The 19,008-nt window shown below is 45.3% G+C and overlaps 1 protein-coding gene across 2 annotated transcripts in view; it reads right to left on the bottom strand.

The window, feature by feature from the left end:
- PLEKHG1 (pleckstrin homology and RhoGEF domain containing G1) overlaps positions 1 to 19,008 on the bottom strand; it is a 114,211-nt gene that overhangs the window by 42,712 nt on the left and 52,491 nt on the right. For both annotated transcript variants that reach the window (XM_087817688.1, XM_087817687.1), the window contains exon 3: positions 5,373 to 5,473. In XM_087817688.1, coding sequence (XP_087673814.1) covers positions 5,373 to 5,473 — 101 coding nt within the window. The remainder of the gene's footprint in view (positions 1 to 5,372; positions 5,474 to 19,008) is intronic.

Genomic DNA, 19,008 nt, shown 5'->3' with positions numbered 1-19,008 from the left:
TGTTCACTCCCTCTTTTCAAGCGGGGAGATTTGATAATTTTAATTTGCTAAAAAATAATTTTAAAATAGAAATTCAACATGAAGGAAATGGTCTCTTCTTCACTCTTGACTTTTAAAGAAAGATTCAAGTTACAGTTTGGATAACTCCTCTATTCCAAGACAGCGATGCTGTCTGGGTAGGGTAGTTGGAGTTTCTTCTTTACTTGGCAGTAAAATAAATAAACAAATAAATAAATGTTTTGGGAGTTTTAGGGGAAAGTTAAGACAGGGAGAATGTTTTTTTGTGGGGTTTTTTTTTGACTGACCTAGTTTCCTGACCATTGGGGGATTTCTTCCAGACACCAAACCAGAGACTTAAATATCTACGCTAGCATAGGGGTTAGGAGAGAAAGAGAGATTTTGGCACAAAAAGAGAAAACAAAAATGAAGTCTCGATTGCATTCCAAACATTTCCTGTTGGAAGATTTTGTGAAATAACAATTTAAATCTAGTCACGTACCAAAACTGAACAAAGACGGTACAAGGAAAGAATGATATACCATTGTCGCTTATGAACATGAATGAAAAAATTCTTTAAAAAATACAGACAAATCAAGCTTATCAGCGCATAAATATATAAGACATCACGACCAGGTGGGGCTTAATCTAGTAATGTATCTATGATTCAAATCAGAATGCCTATTAATACAATTCACCAGTATGAATAGGAGAGAAATCATATGCTAATACTCTTAGAGGCATATTAAGCATTCAATAAAATCCAATTCATTCACAATAATATCCTAGCAAAACAGGAAAAAGTGTTTATCCAAACCCCAGAGCAAACATCATACTTGATGGTAAAACAGTTAAAGCATTCCTGCTAATGTCAGAAAGAAGATACAGATGCTAATATCTAATCAGCATTATATGGTGGGACTGACTCAAAGTAATAAGACAAGAAAAAAAAAAAAAAAAGTTAAAACTGTAAAGGAAGACAAAAAAAATTTCTCCTCATTTTCAGATACCACTGTCTACATAGAAAATAAAATTTAAAAAATATCTATAAACCACCACTAGAACTAGTGTGAAAGTTTAGAAAGTTAGTTGGATACATTATCAACATATAAAAATCAAAAGCATTCCTAGGTGACAATGATAGCCAACTAAAAAATAGAAAATTTAACAATGACATGTGTGAAAATGATAAAGAAATTATAAAACATTATTATAGGACATTTAAAAAGGCTTGATTAAAGAGATATATGTTTACGGATGGGATGACTCAATATTGTAAAGATGTCAATTCTGCCAAAATTAATCTATAAATTAAATACCAATTTCAATAGAAAGGATGTATTTTCAACCAGTGGGGATGGGCCCATTGGCTAGTCATATGAAAATAAGAATCTGGATTTCCTAACATGTACTATACTTCCATCAATTTTAGTTAAATTAAGGATACATGTAAAAAGCAAGATTTTAAGACTTTTAGGAAAAAATTAATTTATGAACTGAGGAGATAATTTTTAAAACACAACACAAAACCCACATACTATAAAAAGGATATTTATTTAGTGTAGTTAAACTTATGTATCATACAGCTTCTTTTCAAAGAAACCACAGTTAAAGTTAAAAAAAAAAAAAAGTCTCATACTAGGACATGATTTGCAACTTACATAATCCACAAGGATCACCAGCCAGAATTCATCAACAACTCCTATACAACAATATGAAAAAGAACCATCTTGACAGACAAATGAGCAATGAATATGAGCCGATGAATAAGAAACGATCCTGGGTCTTACTGTAATCAGCAAAAGACAAAGTAATATATTCCCCCAATGGAATAGTACACAGTAGTTAAAATAAACACTATAGCTATAAATAGAGCTATAAATCTTAAAAACTGAGTGAAAAAGGTTTGTAAAAAATTGACACAATTTATGCTATGTTTGAAATAAGCGAAAGCATGTTACATATTTTAAATAAATACTTACAAATATAGTCATGGCAACAAAATCATACTTGGGAATGAAACACCAAGTCTTGGATAGCAGTTACAGTTATGGTGGCATATTGAGCCAGATTACACTGGCTTGCCTGAGCCAATTCTGCATATCCCTTCCTAATTAATTCCGTGTTCAGTGATGTTTTGTCAGGAGCTTGACATCTGCTGTGCTGGAAGTGTTTGCACCATAGTAATTGGCAAACACTATCAGTCTCAGGTTCCCCTCCCTTGTCCTCACCCTGGAGAACTGGTTTACCATCCCTTTGCCATTTTCCCAGAGTGAGATGCAATTGAGGGGAGTACACATGGGGCTTCAACCTTATTTGTAATGTCATTTCACTTTAAAGAATTTCTAGAGCAAATATGGCATAAGGAAAGGCTTTGACAGAGTGGGGGTGGGTCTGGGTGCTCATCATATTATTCTATGCTTTTCTGTATTTTGGAAATATTTCCTGAAAAACAAAATCTAGTCAGTTGAATTTTTCAGGTCAGCATAAAACCATTTCCTTTTTGCCCTCTTTAATTTTGCAGATTTAAATCTTGCTTAGTTGGTCACAATAATATTATATGATGTTGAAAAACCTGGACCTGAACTAATAATAGAAACTTTAAAATTACTTCAAGCCCACACCATAGATTTGCTGGAAATCAACTGATGTGGGGTGGTATATAATCAAGGATTCATAAGAGGCATTAACATAAAAAGTCACATCAGTACTTATTTAACCAAATATAATAGCAAAGACATCTGAGCTCTAAATTTAGACTCCAGATTTAAGAGAAAGAAAATAAAAATGAATAGGCACAAAAGAGTACAGACAATCCAACTATAAAAGTTTAACAAGGAGATATTCTTGAAAATAATAATAATAATACCAATGGAGATTTGACAAAACCAGGTATTCAAAATAGGCTGGGCTGGATTTCCAGCTCTATGTCCTTGAGCAAAGGACTTTCTACACTGTACAACTGATTCCCTGTCTGTCAGCTGTGCCCCCGTTTCTAAGCTGTGCATCTGATCTGTCTCAGAGAGCTAAGAGGATTAAATGAGGTAATGCATGCGCAGGGGGCCACATACATGTGATCTACAAAAGGGACAGGCACACCGAATTGTGCCACTGCACTGACGCCTCACATGTCATCATCAAGGCACTCATTCACTCTGACTCTGGTGATTTTAGGCACATCTCACTTCCTCATTGAGAAGACGCCAAAGAGAAAAGAGCAGAGGACCCATTCAGGACCAGAAAGGTCTCCTCAGTCTCCCAACTGCTGCAGCCTGGGCTCCACCGCCAAGGCCCCATGTTGCTGACACAGGCGCGGCTCCATTCTTATCTTTAAATTAGGAGACACATGAAGATTTGGACTCCAGGGAGTGGAAAACCCTTCCCGGATCATGTCGCAATGGGTTTGGAGTTAGAGAGGCCCAGATGAAGTACATAAGGGGATCACACACATGAAGCTCTATAGCCTCTGAAGTAAGCCCTAGATAAACAGTCCCTGCCATCAGCTTATGGCCAAACCACAGGGAGGCGTGGGCCAGGGCCTCCCAGCATCTGGCCTCAGCCCTCTTCCCAGCTTGCAGAGTCACTGGTGGGCTCTGGAAGGCTCGAGGACTTTACCGTCAGTGACCACAACATGGGGAGGGGGAGCTGCTCTAACACCGATGCATCTATATTCCCTAGTTCAGCTTTTTTATGTCCTTTATTTTCTTATTACTGTGTTTATTTGATCTAGACAGTGTTTCTCAACCGTGGTGCACATTACAAACATCCAAAGACTTTAAAAAATTCCTGATGCCATGGCCCCACACCAGTCCAATTAATCAGAATTTCTGGGGGTAGGATCCACCATATATATACATTTTTTTTAACAAAAGCTTTCCAGGTGATTCCATCTAGTGTGCAGCCCGGGTTGAGAACCACCGGTGGTCTTGGAACATGCAAACTGGTTTTCAAAGTCTACTGAATCAGGTGACAGAGATGTTGCGACACTGGCATTTTTGACATCCTAGGTTTTCAAAACGGAAGGAAGAGCTGATGCAATTTGGAGAACACGTCTCCCAGAGGACAGACTGTGCTAGGGGTTAGGGACTCACAGGTGGTAAAGGAGATGTGGATCCTGCCCTCAGAGAGCTCACATGTACCAATTTCATGTACGAAAAGGGGGGGGAGGATTTGTAATTTGCATTGTGGTTGAGTCACACGATGACAGGACACTGTAGAACTTCATAATGGGATTTTACTGTAACAAAATCAATGTCACTGGTTAATATTTGGGTGTTTACTCTGTGCTGACAGTGAGCTAGGCACTTTAGGGGGATCAGCTCACTGAAGCTTCACAATAACCCACATGAGGTAGATATTCTTATTTTTTCTATTCATTCATTCATTCCACAAAAGTTCTGATGCTCAGTATGGGCCAGGCGTTGTTTTAGGTACTTGGGCAGTAAAAAACAGATGGATCCCTGCCCTCAGCTGCAAGTGGGGGTGGGTGGGGAAGAAACAAACAAGAGACTTAACCAAAAAGCCAATCATATCATATGTTAGAAAATGCTAAATTCCAGGAGAAAAAGAAGGAACAGCACAGGTAAGGGGTGTGTGTGTGGGGGGGGGGGGGGGGTGTCAGGTAAGTGCATTGAGACAGGAAGAGTTGAGCAAAGACATGAACTGAGGAAGTTATTTATTCTACCCCATTAAAGGCTCACTGAAGGATAGATCCATGGCTCAGCTGGGATGCAAACCTAGATGCTCTGGAAACCAGAGTCTGTGCTCTTAACCTGCCTACTACCTAGTCCCCTAAAAGGATGACACTACATTATAAAAAGCGACTTGGCTGCCCAGCCCCTTCAGCTCCCTGTCTGTCTTGTTTACAATGGAAATTGTCTAAGCCCAGTGCCTACGACATAGTAGGGACTTCGTACATGTTTGAATTATATTAATCATTTTAAATTTTAATTATGAACGAATATGAATTAATATGTATGACTTAAAGTATTTATTGTGTGTTTACTGTGTCCTGGCCACTTCCCAGGCAGAAGAAATTTCTTAGAAAGTGCAGTGGAGGTGGGGCTGCTGCAGACCAAGCCAGCACAGGTTTCGGATGCTCTGTTCACATGAGGCTGTGGAAGACAGACGCCAAAGCTGTCAGGGCAAACGGCTCTCCTCTGAGCCAGGAGGACTGAACGGGACAGGATACTGAATCCGTTCGAGGCTCGTACACAAACAAGAGTGCTTCCAGCTAGCAGACTTCATGGCATGAGAGCCCACACCACTTTATGAAGTCAAATCAGGGGTTCCCGGCAAAGTCTCCTTAGGCCGCATGCACTGAGAGGAAGTCCTGATGTCCTGATATGAGAACAGTCTTTGGAGTAGCCACTTACCTATTGAAGTGGTAGATGTCCTGTATGTTCCCAAAAAGGGCGGATCTTTCTTCCGTCCCCAGAGGAAGTTTCGTCTGGTCCCGGATGCAGTCCAGGTAGTCCTGAGACATCAACGAGAAGCATGTCAGACACTGCTGTCCTCCAAGTCGTCTCTAGTTTTAAGCAGTCATCATGCTAACGCGCTCACTAACTCTACTATGAGAATACGGAGTCTCTCTTTTATTAATGATGATAATACTTAACATATTTATATACAATGGGGATTTTGAGCAAAGAGAAAGAGTGTCGTATACATTAATTATCAACCCCCCCAAATGTATTAGAGTCTCCCTAGTTGGATAATATCATGACCACAGTTACCAGCAGAACCAGAGTGTTCACACAGAAACATCGTCTGCTGTTTCCTTGAATGATATGATACGATACCACGATATGGTAGAAGATACTCCAAAATTCATACAGTGAAAACTGGAAATACAGATCTTAAAATTTCTCATCACGAGAAAAATAATTTGTAACTATGCAAGGTGATGGATGTTAACCTAACTTTGGTTAACACACTGTATACAGTTAGCACACCATAACACTACATATATATGTTGTATACCTTAAACTAATACAATGGTATGTGTCAATTATATCTTAATAAAACTGGAAAAAAGTGACAGAGTTGATGTAAATATAACTGCTAAGTTAGAAAGAACTCAGTTATTAAAGTATGGAACTAAATTCTTCCCCAAATACTAATTTATAAAAAACAACAACAACAACAACAATTTTTTTTTTTTTTTACAAAGGCTCATAACTCACTTAGGCTATCTAACAGGCTATGGTAAGGACGCACAGAAAACTTTGAAATGATTTTATCTGTTTTAACACAGGAACAGCCGCGCACAGAGCTAACGGCTCAGGCCCACGGCGCGTTCAGTGTCCGTGGGGAGCAGCCCTCTGAGCCGCTGAGAGAGGGAAAGTCCTTGGGCCTGTGTGCTAAGGAGTTCATAAGGGAGCGTCTCCCTTCCCTCCCGGCAATGCCTGAAAGAACAACTCTGCGGGAGGCCAGAGACAATAAAGAAACAAGTGAAAACAGCTGAAATAACGTAAAATGAAAAATAAATACAATCCCCTGCGCTGGGCTGAACGATGTGGCACACCCTCCACCCAGCGCCGCAAGGGCTTCTGCGGGGTTGAAGGGGGCAACCCTGTGAGAATCAGGCAGACCGTGAAAACCCAGCGCTGGAGCCTCATTCCAAAGTCCAGTCGCAAACACAATAGGATTTAGACGCAGCTAGCAAAAGGCGAAACTGAAATTGAAGAACCATCAGATAATCGCTTCTTTTCTTTTAATAATCCTCATTCGTTCTACGTGCGCTTTATGTCCCGCAGATGAGAAACAGGCAGGGTTTCGTCATTAACCTTCTCAGTGGCACATTTCACAGATGGCATCAAATAACTTTCAGACATTCGAGGTTTTCAGCATTAAGATCACTGTCAGGCATGAACCAACGTTCATATTTTCTTTTCAAACGCCCTTTGTGGTCACATCTGTTCTACTTAAGAAAGTGGTCATCTCAATAAGAAATTAGCTTCACAAGGCTTAAGTGCAGTTGTCATTAAAAACCCACAAGAGCAAGGCCTAGTCTCCGTACTTTTATGAATGGAACAATTTTATAAGAGGCCTGGGTATCTGCACAGCATACAGAGTTAGTACCCAAATAAGAAATGCTGAAGGAAGTTAGAATTGATGTGACAGCATTTTGAACATGTAAAACCTAAACTACATTTCCTCAAAAAGAAAAATACATGTATTCATTGATATTTTCATAAAATTATACATGGCACATGGTCCCAAAGGATGGGCTAACATTTAACTTACACTGAGTGGTTATATTTGATAGTTGCTTAATACTCTGATCAACATTTTAAAAGGACAAATGGTACATAAAATTAAGATGGTAGAACTGAAGGATATGAATGGGTATGAAATTTAAAAGTAAATCAGCCTTGGCTGGTGTGGCTCAGTTGGTTGAGTGTCATCCCATCCACCGAAAGGTTGCAGGTTTGATTCCCACCCAGGGCAAATGCCCAGGCTGAGGGTTCGATCCCTGGTAGGGGTAAGTGCAGAAGGAGGCAACCAATTGACGTTTCTCTTTCTCCCCCCCCCCCCTTCTCTAAAGTTAACAAAAACATTTTTTAAAAAAGTATATCAGAAGGCAATGGATGGGCATGATCTGCACCAAGAGGCAGGACGCAGGGAGGGACGGAGGTGGCGGACACATGCCAACTCCATCTGGCTCGCTGCTATAGGGTTTAATGAGAAAACCAACAATCCTTTTTCTCACTTCAAGTGCGAAGCTTGCTCACTTGCCGAAACCTGAAACTAAATTCTTCATGTGAGGAAAAGCTTGAGTTAAGGGGCTTGAAGAATTTCATCTGGGGCGAGAGACAAAGAACTGTGGCCCCCTTCCAACAAAGGATGGCCCGTCGCCAACTGAGAGCCTTTCAAACCCCAGAGTCCGTGGTAGAGAAACTAGGTTGTAAAAGCTGCCTGTTTTCTGAAATAGTTCAGAAAATAGATCCCTAGGAGTCCAAATTTTTCCAGGCCACTCTAGAAAACAGATAAAAGTTGGATGGCCACAACTTGCACACCCCCTCCCCCGCCGTGGATCATAGTTAAGTCCTTTAAATACGATACTTTAACCCTAAACCGGTTCCTGAAAACTACTGTAGCATGCACTGCGTTAGCTGCTATAATTATCTGAGGCCAAAATGAGAGGTTTGCAGCTCAGTGATGATAACAGCTCATTCTGTGCTCAGATGACAGAGCAAGGACACCAAAAAATCTATTAGAGCCTGTCATGCTGCTAATTAATTTTATTGGCTTGATGTTCTCGCCTATTGCTACCCTACTGTTAACAAGCAAGGGCCCAGACCCATTTACAACTTCCGCACTGAAAATGACTATTCTCTGAGACGATCAAGAATTCACTCCACTTTGGGGAGAAATACCCACAAAAAGAACTTTTCACCATTTGGAGAGTTGTGTTCTATAGTTTCAAATTTTGCCTAAAGTATTTATTTTCCTATCAATTTATGCCCTTAAGATCTCCACCGCTGTAGTATTTATACATGGGTGTCCTCTTTTCATGAACTTTCCCATTCCTTGCAAGGTCTGTTATTGAAAATATACAATAATCTAATTTGGTGCTATTTGAGGGGTAAACAAACAGGAGCCCGTCTGCACGCTGTTGGTTACTGATCTGCAACAAGGTCAGGGTGGAATCGAGAGGAAGCATGTAGGAACTTTTATAGCATTTTGACAGGATGAGATCTGTCGAATCTAATGATACATCTGGACTTGTATTTTGACTGATTTCTTCTATTTATTTTTCTAGTAATTCTTTTTGTTATTGTATTTTTCAAAAGTGTCAGTGTGTGACTGATTGGAAAGCACACGCACACATGCGCGCCCCCACCCCCCCCTCATGGTAGGTAGTTTGAGAGGCCTCGGCCTGGAGAACCATCGCAGAGATGTTGTAGAAACTGGGGAAGAATTAAAATTCAGATTCACATTCAAAGAGGATCTGTTTGTAAATCCTGCTCACATTTCAAAATCCTACCTACTGATTTTATGGTTTATTCTTTTTGATCTAATTCCTGTCATTAGCGTTTCCAAATTCCAAGTCTTGATATAGCTACTATTTAAGACTTCTTGTCTTTATTTTGGACGAAGGACCCTCTGCTTTTCCAACTCCTCCGCCTTTTCCAGAAACCACTCATCTCTTTATTTGAAAACCTGCCTTCCAAATGCCAAGTGTGACACTGGGGTGCCGTGGGTACAATAACTTACCCTTGTACACCAACGTACAGTTTAAAAGCCCATTCACATTCATTCCTACAAGAACCCTCCTTCCCCCCTTTTTCTGAGGACACAAGCACTCCTGCCAAGTTCTGTTTTACAAGCTAGGAATTTAAAAAATGAATAAAACATGATCGCTTCCCCCAAGGAGCTCCCTGTGTAGTTGAAAGACAAGCATAAACAAATAAGTACAATACAGTGTTTAGGCCACACGGCTGGTAAATATTCAGCAGTAGGAGAGAGGAGGCCCAGGAGGAAGCGGCCGATTCCAGGGCAGGGAGAGGCCGCACGCAGGAGGTGACGCGGAGCTGAATCTTTATGGATGATCAGGAGGCTGAACGTAGAGAAAGGAGTGGGATGGAGATGACAACATCGGGATAGAAAAGAGTAAACAAAGGCACAGGGTAAGGACCCTGAGAGGAGCTGAGAGGAGCTGCAGGGGGCAGGGCACGTGCACACACACCCAGATGGGGAGGTGGCGCTGGGATGGGCGATCAGGCTGGAGTGAGGACAGGTCTGATGGCCGAGAATCTTCCACATTCTGTGGGTGGTACAACCACCAAAGGGTGTAATGAGACCAAAGGCCATCCCCGCATCGGCAAAGAGAAAACGACAGAGGCTATAAAACTGAGGGTGGGGAGGCAAGTTGGGCCAGTGCAACCTGCAGGGGAGCTGAGGCCAAGTCCTCAGCAAGTTCCTCGGGGAGGAGTGGTGTTGAGCTGGTGAGGAGGGTGAGTCGCGGGGGCTGTCTGGGCTTTCAGGACAAGGGAGCAGGGCTCCCCTCTTTTCTCTCACGTCCCGCTTCAGGCATGAGGGGTGCTGCTCCCCTGAGTTAAAAGGCAGTGAGGCCGCTCCCTCTGGGAAGAATCGGCCGGAGCCCATCCTTCCGATTTTCTTCCCCAGGTGGCTGGTGGGGCAACGGGGCGTAGAGCCGCCTCTGCTGCTGGGGCTGCAGCGACGGTGGCCAGGCGGTTCCAGGCCTCCCTGGCAAGCTGGTGGCCTCTGCACGTGTCTTCCTCACACCCAGATAAATACTTAGAGACGCCTCTGGGGATCTGCGGTGAAAGGAGACAGGGCTTATCTGCTGGCCCGCTCATCTAGATGGTAGACGGCTGGGGCTCCCTATCTTGTTCTGGTCAGGGTCAGAGCTCTGAGGGGAAAGGCGGGTTTTAGTTTCCAGCCATTGTCCTCTGCACAGACAGAGCCCTCAGGGACCGTGGTGACAGACAGCACTGGTTCAGAGCCCCAGGCCTGCCCACATCCCCACTCTTTCACGTTTCTTCCCATTCCCGAGGGGACTGTAGAGAAGCGGGAGGGGGTGCCTCAGTTTTGGACACGTGAAGACTGTGGTCACTGTAGGACATTCTTCACAGAAGGGCTTGTCGGGCATAGGACCTGGGGAGGAAAACTGAGCAGTTAACTCGGAGAGCCGTGTGGGGAGCTGGAACTGCCCAGCTGTGCAGCTTTGGGCTCCGGTTTATGCAGCATTGACAGGTGATGGGGCCAAAATGTTCTCCCAGGCTCCAGCGTGCAGGGACAAGTCGGCGTCTGGCCACAAGGAAGTGGCTTTAGAGTATCTCAGTGCTAGTATATTGCAACCTCAGTGGAGTGGGGACCGGCAGGCCACAGCACTTCCAGAGCAATGAGGACACCAAAAAGCCCTGGCAAAGAAAATCAGCAAAGCAAAGTCAGAGCTGCAATGCTTTGGGAAGCACAGAAATCTGTGGCGCACACTGTGGAGGGACTGCACTCCTAAGTGGGAGAAGTGAGGGGCTTGGTAGGGTTCCAAGGCTCCTGGAGCACAGACCAGGCATATACTTCCCATCTCTTCCAGAAACAGTCTCAGAGGAATGGAAGGGGTAATGGAATTCCAGTCCAGTGACTAAAGAGTGGTGCAGACTGATCTAGAAGTGGGGTAACAGAGGAGTATACATTTGGAGATGTTGGGCTATAAAGGAAGGAGAGTGGTGGAGCAGTAACTGGGAGAGATGTAGGACAAGGCAGGATTGATTGATTGATGCATCCATCTGCACACCTACCCATTCATGAATCTATTTATCCATTTATCTATCCATCTATGAATCTATCCATCCATGAGTCCATCTATCTATCCATCCATCCATGAATCCATCCATCCATGAATCCATCCATCCATGCATGCATGCATCCATCCATCCATGCATCATCCATGCATCATCCATCCATCCATCCATCCATCCATGCATCATCCATCCATCCATGCATCATCCATCCATCCATGCATCATCCATGCATCATCCATCCATCCATCCATCCATCCATCCATCCATCCATGCATCATCCATGCATCATCCATCCATCCATCCATCCATGCATCATCCATCCATCCATCCATCCATCCATGCATCACCCATCCATCCATGCATCATCCATGCATCATCCATCCATCCATCCATCCATCCATCCATCCATCCATCCATGCATCATCCATCCATGCATCATCCATCCATCCATGCATCATCCATGCATCATCCATCCATCCATCCATCCATGCATCCATGCATCCATGTATCCATCCACCCATCCATCCATCCATGAATGGACAGGCTGGTTGTGTCGGAAAGGAGAAGGTGGAGGGAGGAAGCCTGGCGTGACAAGAGGGGCATAGCTAGCAATGATGAGCTTTAAAGAAGACAGAGGTGACTGTCAGAGCTGAGGTGGAGGGATGAGAGCAGAGGTGAAAGAAAGACAAGCCCCTCTCCTGGGAAGTCTGGGCAGGGGCACTGTGTATCCGAGTGGGGCAGGGATTGGCCAAGTTGACACTGGTCAGCTTTATTTTGTGCTGTAGAAAACAAAATTCTAACAAATCAGAGTCTGAATCAAGAAGTTCCCTCTTCCTCCACAGAGACCATCTTTTTGTCCCCAAATGCCATGCTGAGGTGACTCGGCAAGGATGTAGTGTGCGTGATTCTGGGCTATGTTCTAGGGCATAATTGCATCTTTCAGAAATGAGATTCTACGCTTGATCCACAACTTTGTTCTTCCATTCAATGCATATAAATACACATAATTCTGAAATGTAAGTCTGGTTCTTTCTCAGTCTTCATAGTGGCTGCATTGTATATAATGTGTTTAACAAAGGTTTGGGGGCACATCCTATGCGTAAGTCACTGTGTGAAAGGGGGCATTCAGAAACGAGTAAGACGTGACCCCTGCTCCTCTAGGTGCTCACAATGGAGTAAGGGGGAGAGATGATAAAAGTCAGGGTAACAATGTAAGTGTTAGAATTATTTACAGAGTGCTGCGAGAGTACAGAATACATTTTCAAATGAAAGAAAGCTTTATCTTCCTTCCAAATAAGCCACTAAACAGGGTTTAGAGTAAAGTTTCCTGCTGCAGCCTGGAGATAAGGTATCAGAAGTCTGATCTCCAAGTTAATCTCTCTCCTTCCTCCATTCCCATCCGAGGGGGAGGAAGGTGCAGCCACAGAAAGGGGTGAGAGCTGGGGGTCTCGGGCCACACCCTCAGGCTGGAAACAAAAGCTCTGATTGTGGGAACTGTGTGTTGCCCGAGTTAATATAATGTAGCCCATGCCACAGAGGATGGGACTGAAAATACACTAAATCATCAACATGACAAAATCTGTTGCCAGCACCGTCGGGGGTGGGGAGCGGGGGTCAGGGAGACAGGGGGAGGGAGAGGAGATGAACGGGGTGGGCAGGACAGGGAAGGGATGGAGGAAGGAAAAGGGGGCAGAGAGAGTACAAGAGGAGAGCGAAGAGAGAAGAGGAAGGCGGAAGATCACATAAGAGGGAGAGAGAAAGGCAGGCACACGGTTGAGAGAGAGAAGGGGGAAGGGGGGAAGGAGGGAAGGAGGGAGAGAGGGGGAGAGGGACAGACAGTCTAAGTAGAGCGAAGCGCAGCCTCTGTTGCTGACCCATCAGCTCTTGGTCAGTCTCCCTCCCTGATGGCGGAGGCTGACCTTGGGCCACTCGTGGAAGTCAGCGTTGATGGCTCTGCGACATCGGAGCAAGAGAGTTAAAAAGCGGGAGGCATCAGCCTCATTTACCTTCTGACATCCTTTCAAAACATAAAACATCAGTAAAAAATGTCCGGAACGTGGCCTTCCCCTGGAGCTGTGACAAATGACACCTGTGCCTGCTCAGCCACCCCCATGGCCGCTCATCTTCCCGGGACGAGGCTAGGAGGTTCCTCCCAGGGAGGACACCGGGCAGCCAGGCCTAGGAAGGGGAGGGCTGGGCAGTTCCTCCGGGAAGAGACACTTGGGGAATGGAGAGGGGAACCAGATTTTTGTTAAAGACAGCAATGCTGAGTAGAAAGAGAAATAATAATAATCTTTGCTTGAAGACAATTGGGAATGTTTGGTTTCGCCCAAAGACCTTAAGCAGAAAATGTCTGTGAAAGGGCAGTCTACAGGAATCTAAATGACACAAGCAAGCTTTAAGAGACAGGATTAGCATTACCACATGGAAGTTCTTAACACAACCGAGGCCCACTCTTCCTGCACTTCTGATGACCATTGCAGAAACCAACCGCCTTTATTTCCTTCATATTGGTATTGGGAGGAATAATTTGATGCATGTAAACGTAAATAAATCTAAAAATGTTACAATACTTAAAAGGAAGTTTCATACAAAGATAACACTAAAATTAATCTCTTATATTGCCTTTAGTTAGAACAATGAAAAATTTTCTCACGAGTCCCTTCCGTAATAGTAACACAGCCGGAAAAAATTTCTATTGCTTTGTTAAATATTTATTTTAAAACTCGTGCTTAGAGCTTTCAATTACATTGACAATGTTCTCATCTGCAAAAGCTCTTCTTAAAATACTAGAGGTAGCCCTGGCCGGGTAGCTCTGTTGGTTAGAGCATCGCCCCGATACGCCAATGTGGCAGGTTCCATCCCCGGTCAGGGCACTTAGAAGAATCAACCAATGAATGCAGAAATGGGTAGAACAACAAATTGATGGTTCTCTCTGTCTCTGTCTCTCTGTCTGCCTCCCTTTCTCTCTCTAAAACCAGTCAATCAATAAATAAAAATTTAAAAATATACAAGAGGCAGACACATGCCCATGTAGAGGTCTTGTTGCATACTGAAATATCTCTCCATACTAATTTGAAACCTACCATTGATTTTTTTTTTCTGTATCTTTAATTCTGTCATCATTTCTAGCTACCAGAAAAAAGGAAAGCAAGGAAGCAAGCGTTTTAGGGGACAATCTCTGTGATTACTGAATGCACAGAAATGTAAAATATGTTTAAATCTTCAAAATGGGCCACCAGAGAGTTTGCCAGAGCCTTCCAGAGTAAAGCCTACACCAGGCTCCCATGGGCCCTGAGGAGGCAGGGAAGCGGAGGAAGTTTGTCAGCCACTCCCTTGAGAATGAGCCCTCAGGGGCCCTCCTTTTCACCAACTCTCTTTTCATGTTTTCCTTCTTCATGTTAACTTTACTTAGCATGGTTTTTCACTGCCCCTTCACTCTCCAGGTCCCAAGGAAGCAGACAGATACGATTAGACGCAGCTCTAATTCCAGAGGAAAACGTGAAGCCTGACAGGTGGTGGAGAGATGCGATGTCCTGGCAAAGCTTTAAGTACCTGAAAATGAGAAACTGATTCATCTCAATTATAATCACGCCGCCGCTGGTGTAATTCGAAACATGGTAATTAAGGAAAATTAAATAAAGCCCAAAGGGTTTTGTATATAGGAAAGAAAATAAAAGATCAGTAAAGTAAACGTATATTATTAGATCATCTGAAGTTTAACTCCTCTTCATTCCTATTTATTACTGCCATCACCACTATTATTAATTATTATTATTATTGTTGTTGTTGTTATTATGTTTATTGCTAGGTACTGAGCTCCCTGCTTTGTATGCATTATCTCACTTAATCTTCACAGCAACCCCAGGAGGTGCGTCCCATTATTAATCCCATTTTATTGGACTTAGAAAGGTTCCATCGCCTCCCAAGGTCGGACAATGAGCGACTAGGCTGCATTCAAACCAGGATCAGCTGCCTGGGGCCTGGGCTCTGAAACCCTGCTCCACTGTTCAAAGGGTTTCGTCCTTAATGCGGTATCTTTAAACAGCAAGAGAGGTTTACTGCTGACCTTGTCTCGGGACTAAATGTGGTTTTCAGCAGGTATAGGGTAGGAGCCATCAAAGATGACAGCTCTCACTGACTAGGCGCCTCCGTGTGTCAGGATGGCCACCGACGGCACGTGAATTAGTGTCTGTCCGCCCACGTGCTGAGCCTGCTCCTTCCTGTTTTCACCAACCACACCCCAGGCTGTGCTTTTCCAGTGGCCTACACGCCGGCGCTCAGCCACCTGCCATTTATCTCTCAAGGCTGGCTCGGGCCTCCTGTCCCCTCCCCAGTGCGTGGCTCTCGGTTGCCTCGAGCACCCCACACCCAGGCGGGCCAGCCGGTTGGTGAGCCCCCGCGCTAGTTGCACGACTCTCCGCGGAGCCCTCTCATTGCACGGCCCCTTCCCAACCAGGAGCTCCGAGCCACTGCCCGGGGACTCTCCCAGCTCCCCTGGCACCATGATACTTTCAAGTACAAACGAAATGTGCAGGATGAACAGCCTAGAAAGCAGGAGGTTTGAAGCTACAGGGTGAGGAATCGCTATACAGTGGAGATCAGTCAGAAATGAGAGAGGGCAGCTCTGAGGGCATGGATTCTGTCAGAGGGAAAGGTCGACCTGCTGACACGGGCAGGACGAAGCCCGGCCAAGGAAAGCTTCCTCACGACAGGGGACAAGCGACATGTTTTACTGCCTCGCGTGGGAGCGCAGACAAGGAGCACTCCTGTTAGGGTAACTCCCGGCCCGCGCCCTGCCGACGGTCGGCTGGGCCTTTTCGGCGAGGCTCCGGCTTCTCCACAGAGCGCGCGTCACTTCAGTCCAGCGACGACCTAAAAGCCTTCGCTCAACATCAAAACGTGGCCACTGATTTCTGCGGCCAAAGTACTTCCTATTCACAGACCCGATCACACCCACACTTCACCCGAGGGCTCTCCGTTCTAGGGCACCAGCGATTTTGAAATAATAAAGACACCAAATAACGGCCCATTAACACAGATGCACCCAAGTACACATCAGCAGTGAGTGTTTCCTTAACCTAATCATGCCCTGGGCAGTAAGGAACTATATGGCTTATCCAATGAGCTGCAACACTTTCTAGTCTCTTTTCCTGAGACAGAAACTGTCTCATAGGTAATTCTCCTGGTAATTGGTCTGTATACAGTAGGTGCTCAAGATAGGACAGATACGAAACAAGGCCCTAGAGACAAAAGCCTAGTGCTATTCGTGCCAATTTACTTGGAACTCTAACCCTGAAACAAAATGAAGCTTCAACCTGGACAATGTTAATAAGCCAGAGGAGGAAGCTGGAAGACATTAGCTGCCTTCCCATCTCCTGAGTCACTTTGATAATGCCCCTCAAGGTCAAGCTGTTCTATTTGAAAATTGCAAGGCAGTGAGGCTGTATACATTAAAGTAAAGAATCTACACAAGGCCGCGCTCTCGGTGGGCAGCGTTTCACTGCGGATGAAAGTGAGTGCACTCCGCGGCATTAGGTAATCCGGAGCTAAATATGGAAATGCATAGGCTAAGCGGTTCCGCTCATTGTACCGAAAACAATGTGCAGCCCCAAGGGCATATCTTGTTGCTTCTCTGATTATACTATTGTTGATCTCAGCACAGTCAGATCTCCACCAGAAATTATTTATTGTCCCACGGTCAGCCGTGGGCTTGGGGAGCTGGAGAGAAGCAGGGAGAGGCACCGTCCGGAGGGTAAAATGAGATGGGCCAGCCTGATGGGACGCTCCCCAGAAACCTGACCTTCTCAAAGAGCGTGGGGCCTGCTGACTGGGTGAACGCAAAGGTTTCCTTCTGTGGTACTGGAGGCCTGGTCCCAATCTGTGCCCAGAGAGTGAAATGTGTGATTTGAGGAAAACTTCTCTCCTCTCTGAAATCTATATATAGCACAATGTTTATGGTCATCTTGTTACTTAGGTAGAGGGGAGAGAGAGAGAGACCATAGGATAAGGTTTCCGTATGTGGTTTTTCAAGAGATTGTAGAGGTTGAATTCCTACAGCAGCAGTTTTAGAATCTGAACAGAAGATGCAGTTTCCACCTGAGGTAAATAAACCCTCCCAGGAGCGCAGATCTACCTGGGGACAGAGCATGTCACCAGGGAGAGAACAGCGGGTTCCTCGTGGAGGCCTCAGCCCCTGCGTCACTCCCAACTCGGGGTGGCGGGAACGGACTGGCTGCCCAGGCAGGTGCCTGGTCTGAGAGCCTGACCTTGGGCAGGGAACTGAACTTGCCAAGACTCCCCTGTGTCTGCTGCTATGTAGGGAAAGTACAGCTATCCACATCTCATCTTCATTCACGGGGCTAAATAACAAGGTCCATGCAAAGAGCCCCACACAGGGTGCCAGGCTCATGCTGGCTGGTAGTGGTGCCTGTTGTGTGGGCATCTGTGTCCCGGGTTCCTTCTCAGTAGGGCAAGGAAATAGCCAGACTGAAACCTCTATTTGTTCAAAAGCAAATGGACTTTATCTGCACACTGACAAATCATCGTAAGGAGCTCCTGGGCACATTTCCATCTATAACCCATGATAAAGGAACTAGGGCGGGCGGTGATCCTACAATGCTATAGAAATCTCTATGTGGTTCCTTCTCCGCCACAAGACTGAGGGGAGCCACTGGCAGGGCTCATGCTTCAGGCCCCTGGGCTCTGCGTGTCTGCAGAATGAGCAGTGGTGGAGGTTCCTGCAGACCAGGTCAGTCTGCTAACAGGGTGAAGCAGAGCCTGGGAAGGCGAGGGTTAACTCACCCCAGGCTGAGCTCTCCAGCTCTCTAAGTGGCCAAAGTTGTATTGAACTGTAACCCTAGCTGGAGCTCCTCTGTGGCTCCCTCCCCTCCCCTTTGTCTCAGGGACACTTTTTTTTTAAAACACAGGACCTCTCCAAGATGACAAAGGTCCCTAAACCCTGCTTTCATTCCCTTTTTAACTCCCTTCCTGCCCTCCCAACTCCCGCCTGCCCAAGAAAAGAAATCACAAGTAGATTAACTCTCACCCTTTCTCTCTGGGCATTTGCATTTGCAGCACCCTCTAGGAGGCTATAAACAGACCCGGGGCAGGGGCTGAGTGATTTATCCTCTGCTGCGGAGCACAAAGGCCTCAGTCTTTGCGGAGACTCATATTTATTGTGGGCTGCTGCAGGCTGCCAGCGCCCTGGCTCATCTCCCGCTCGCAGCTTCAGGGGCGAGCACAGAACTGGAAGCCCCGTGATAAAGCTGAAGGCGCACTTGTAACATTGCTTGTTGCTCCCAAGGGGATGGAAGGGTTTGTTGCAGAAGAAAATATTTTAAAATGTGGTTTAAAGGAATGGCTCACGCTGCCTCCCCCAACACACACACACACGCTCACATGCATGCACACTCACACACACGCACGCACACACACTCACATACGCTCACACATGCACACACATCGCATGCTCACACACACGCTCACACGTGCTCACACATGCTCACATGCACACTCACAAAAACGCACACACACGCTCACAGACGCTCACACACGCACACACACACACTCTCACACACATGATCACAGACACACATGCTCACACACAAGTCCTTCAGGCAGCATGTAGAGAAAACTAAGGCGTGACTATGCCTCTGTGACTTTGCCATTTGAAACCACAGACCTGAGCCACAGCCTCTCTCCATGTGTCCTATTTTTTGGGGGAAGGGGGTGCCGC

The sequence above is a fragment of the Miniopterus natalensis genome, chromosome 5 (genome assembly GCF_054644295.1).
Source record: "Miniopterus natalensis isolate mMinNat1 chromosome 5, mMinNat1.hap1, whole genome shotgun sequence".
Taxonomy (NCBI): Eukaryota; Metazoa; Chordata; class Mammalia; order Chiroptera; family Miniopteridae; genus Miniopterus; species Miniopterus natalensis.
Note: the sequence above shows the minus strand (reverse complement) of the source record. Positions and strands in the feature narration are given on the sequence as shown.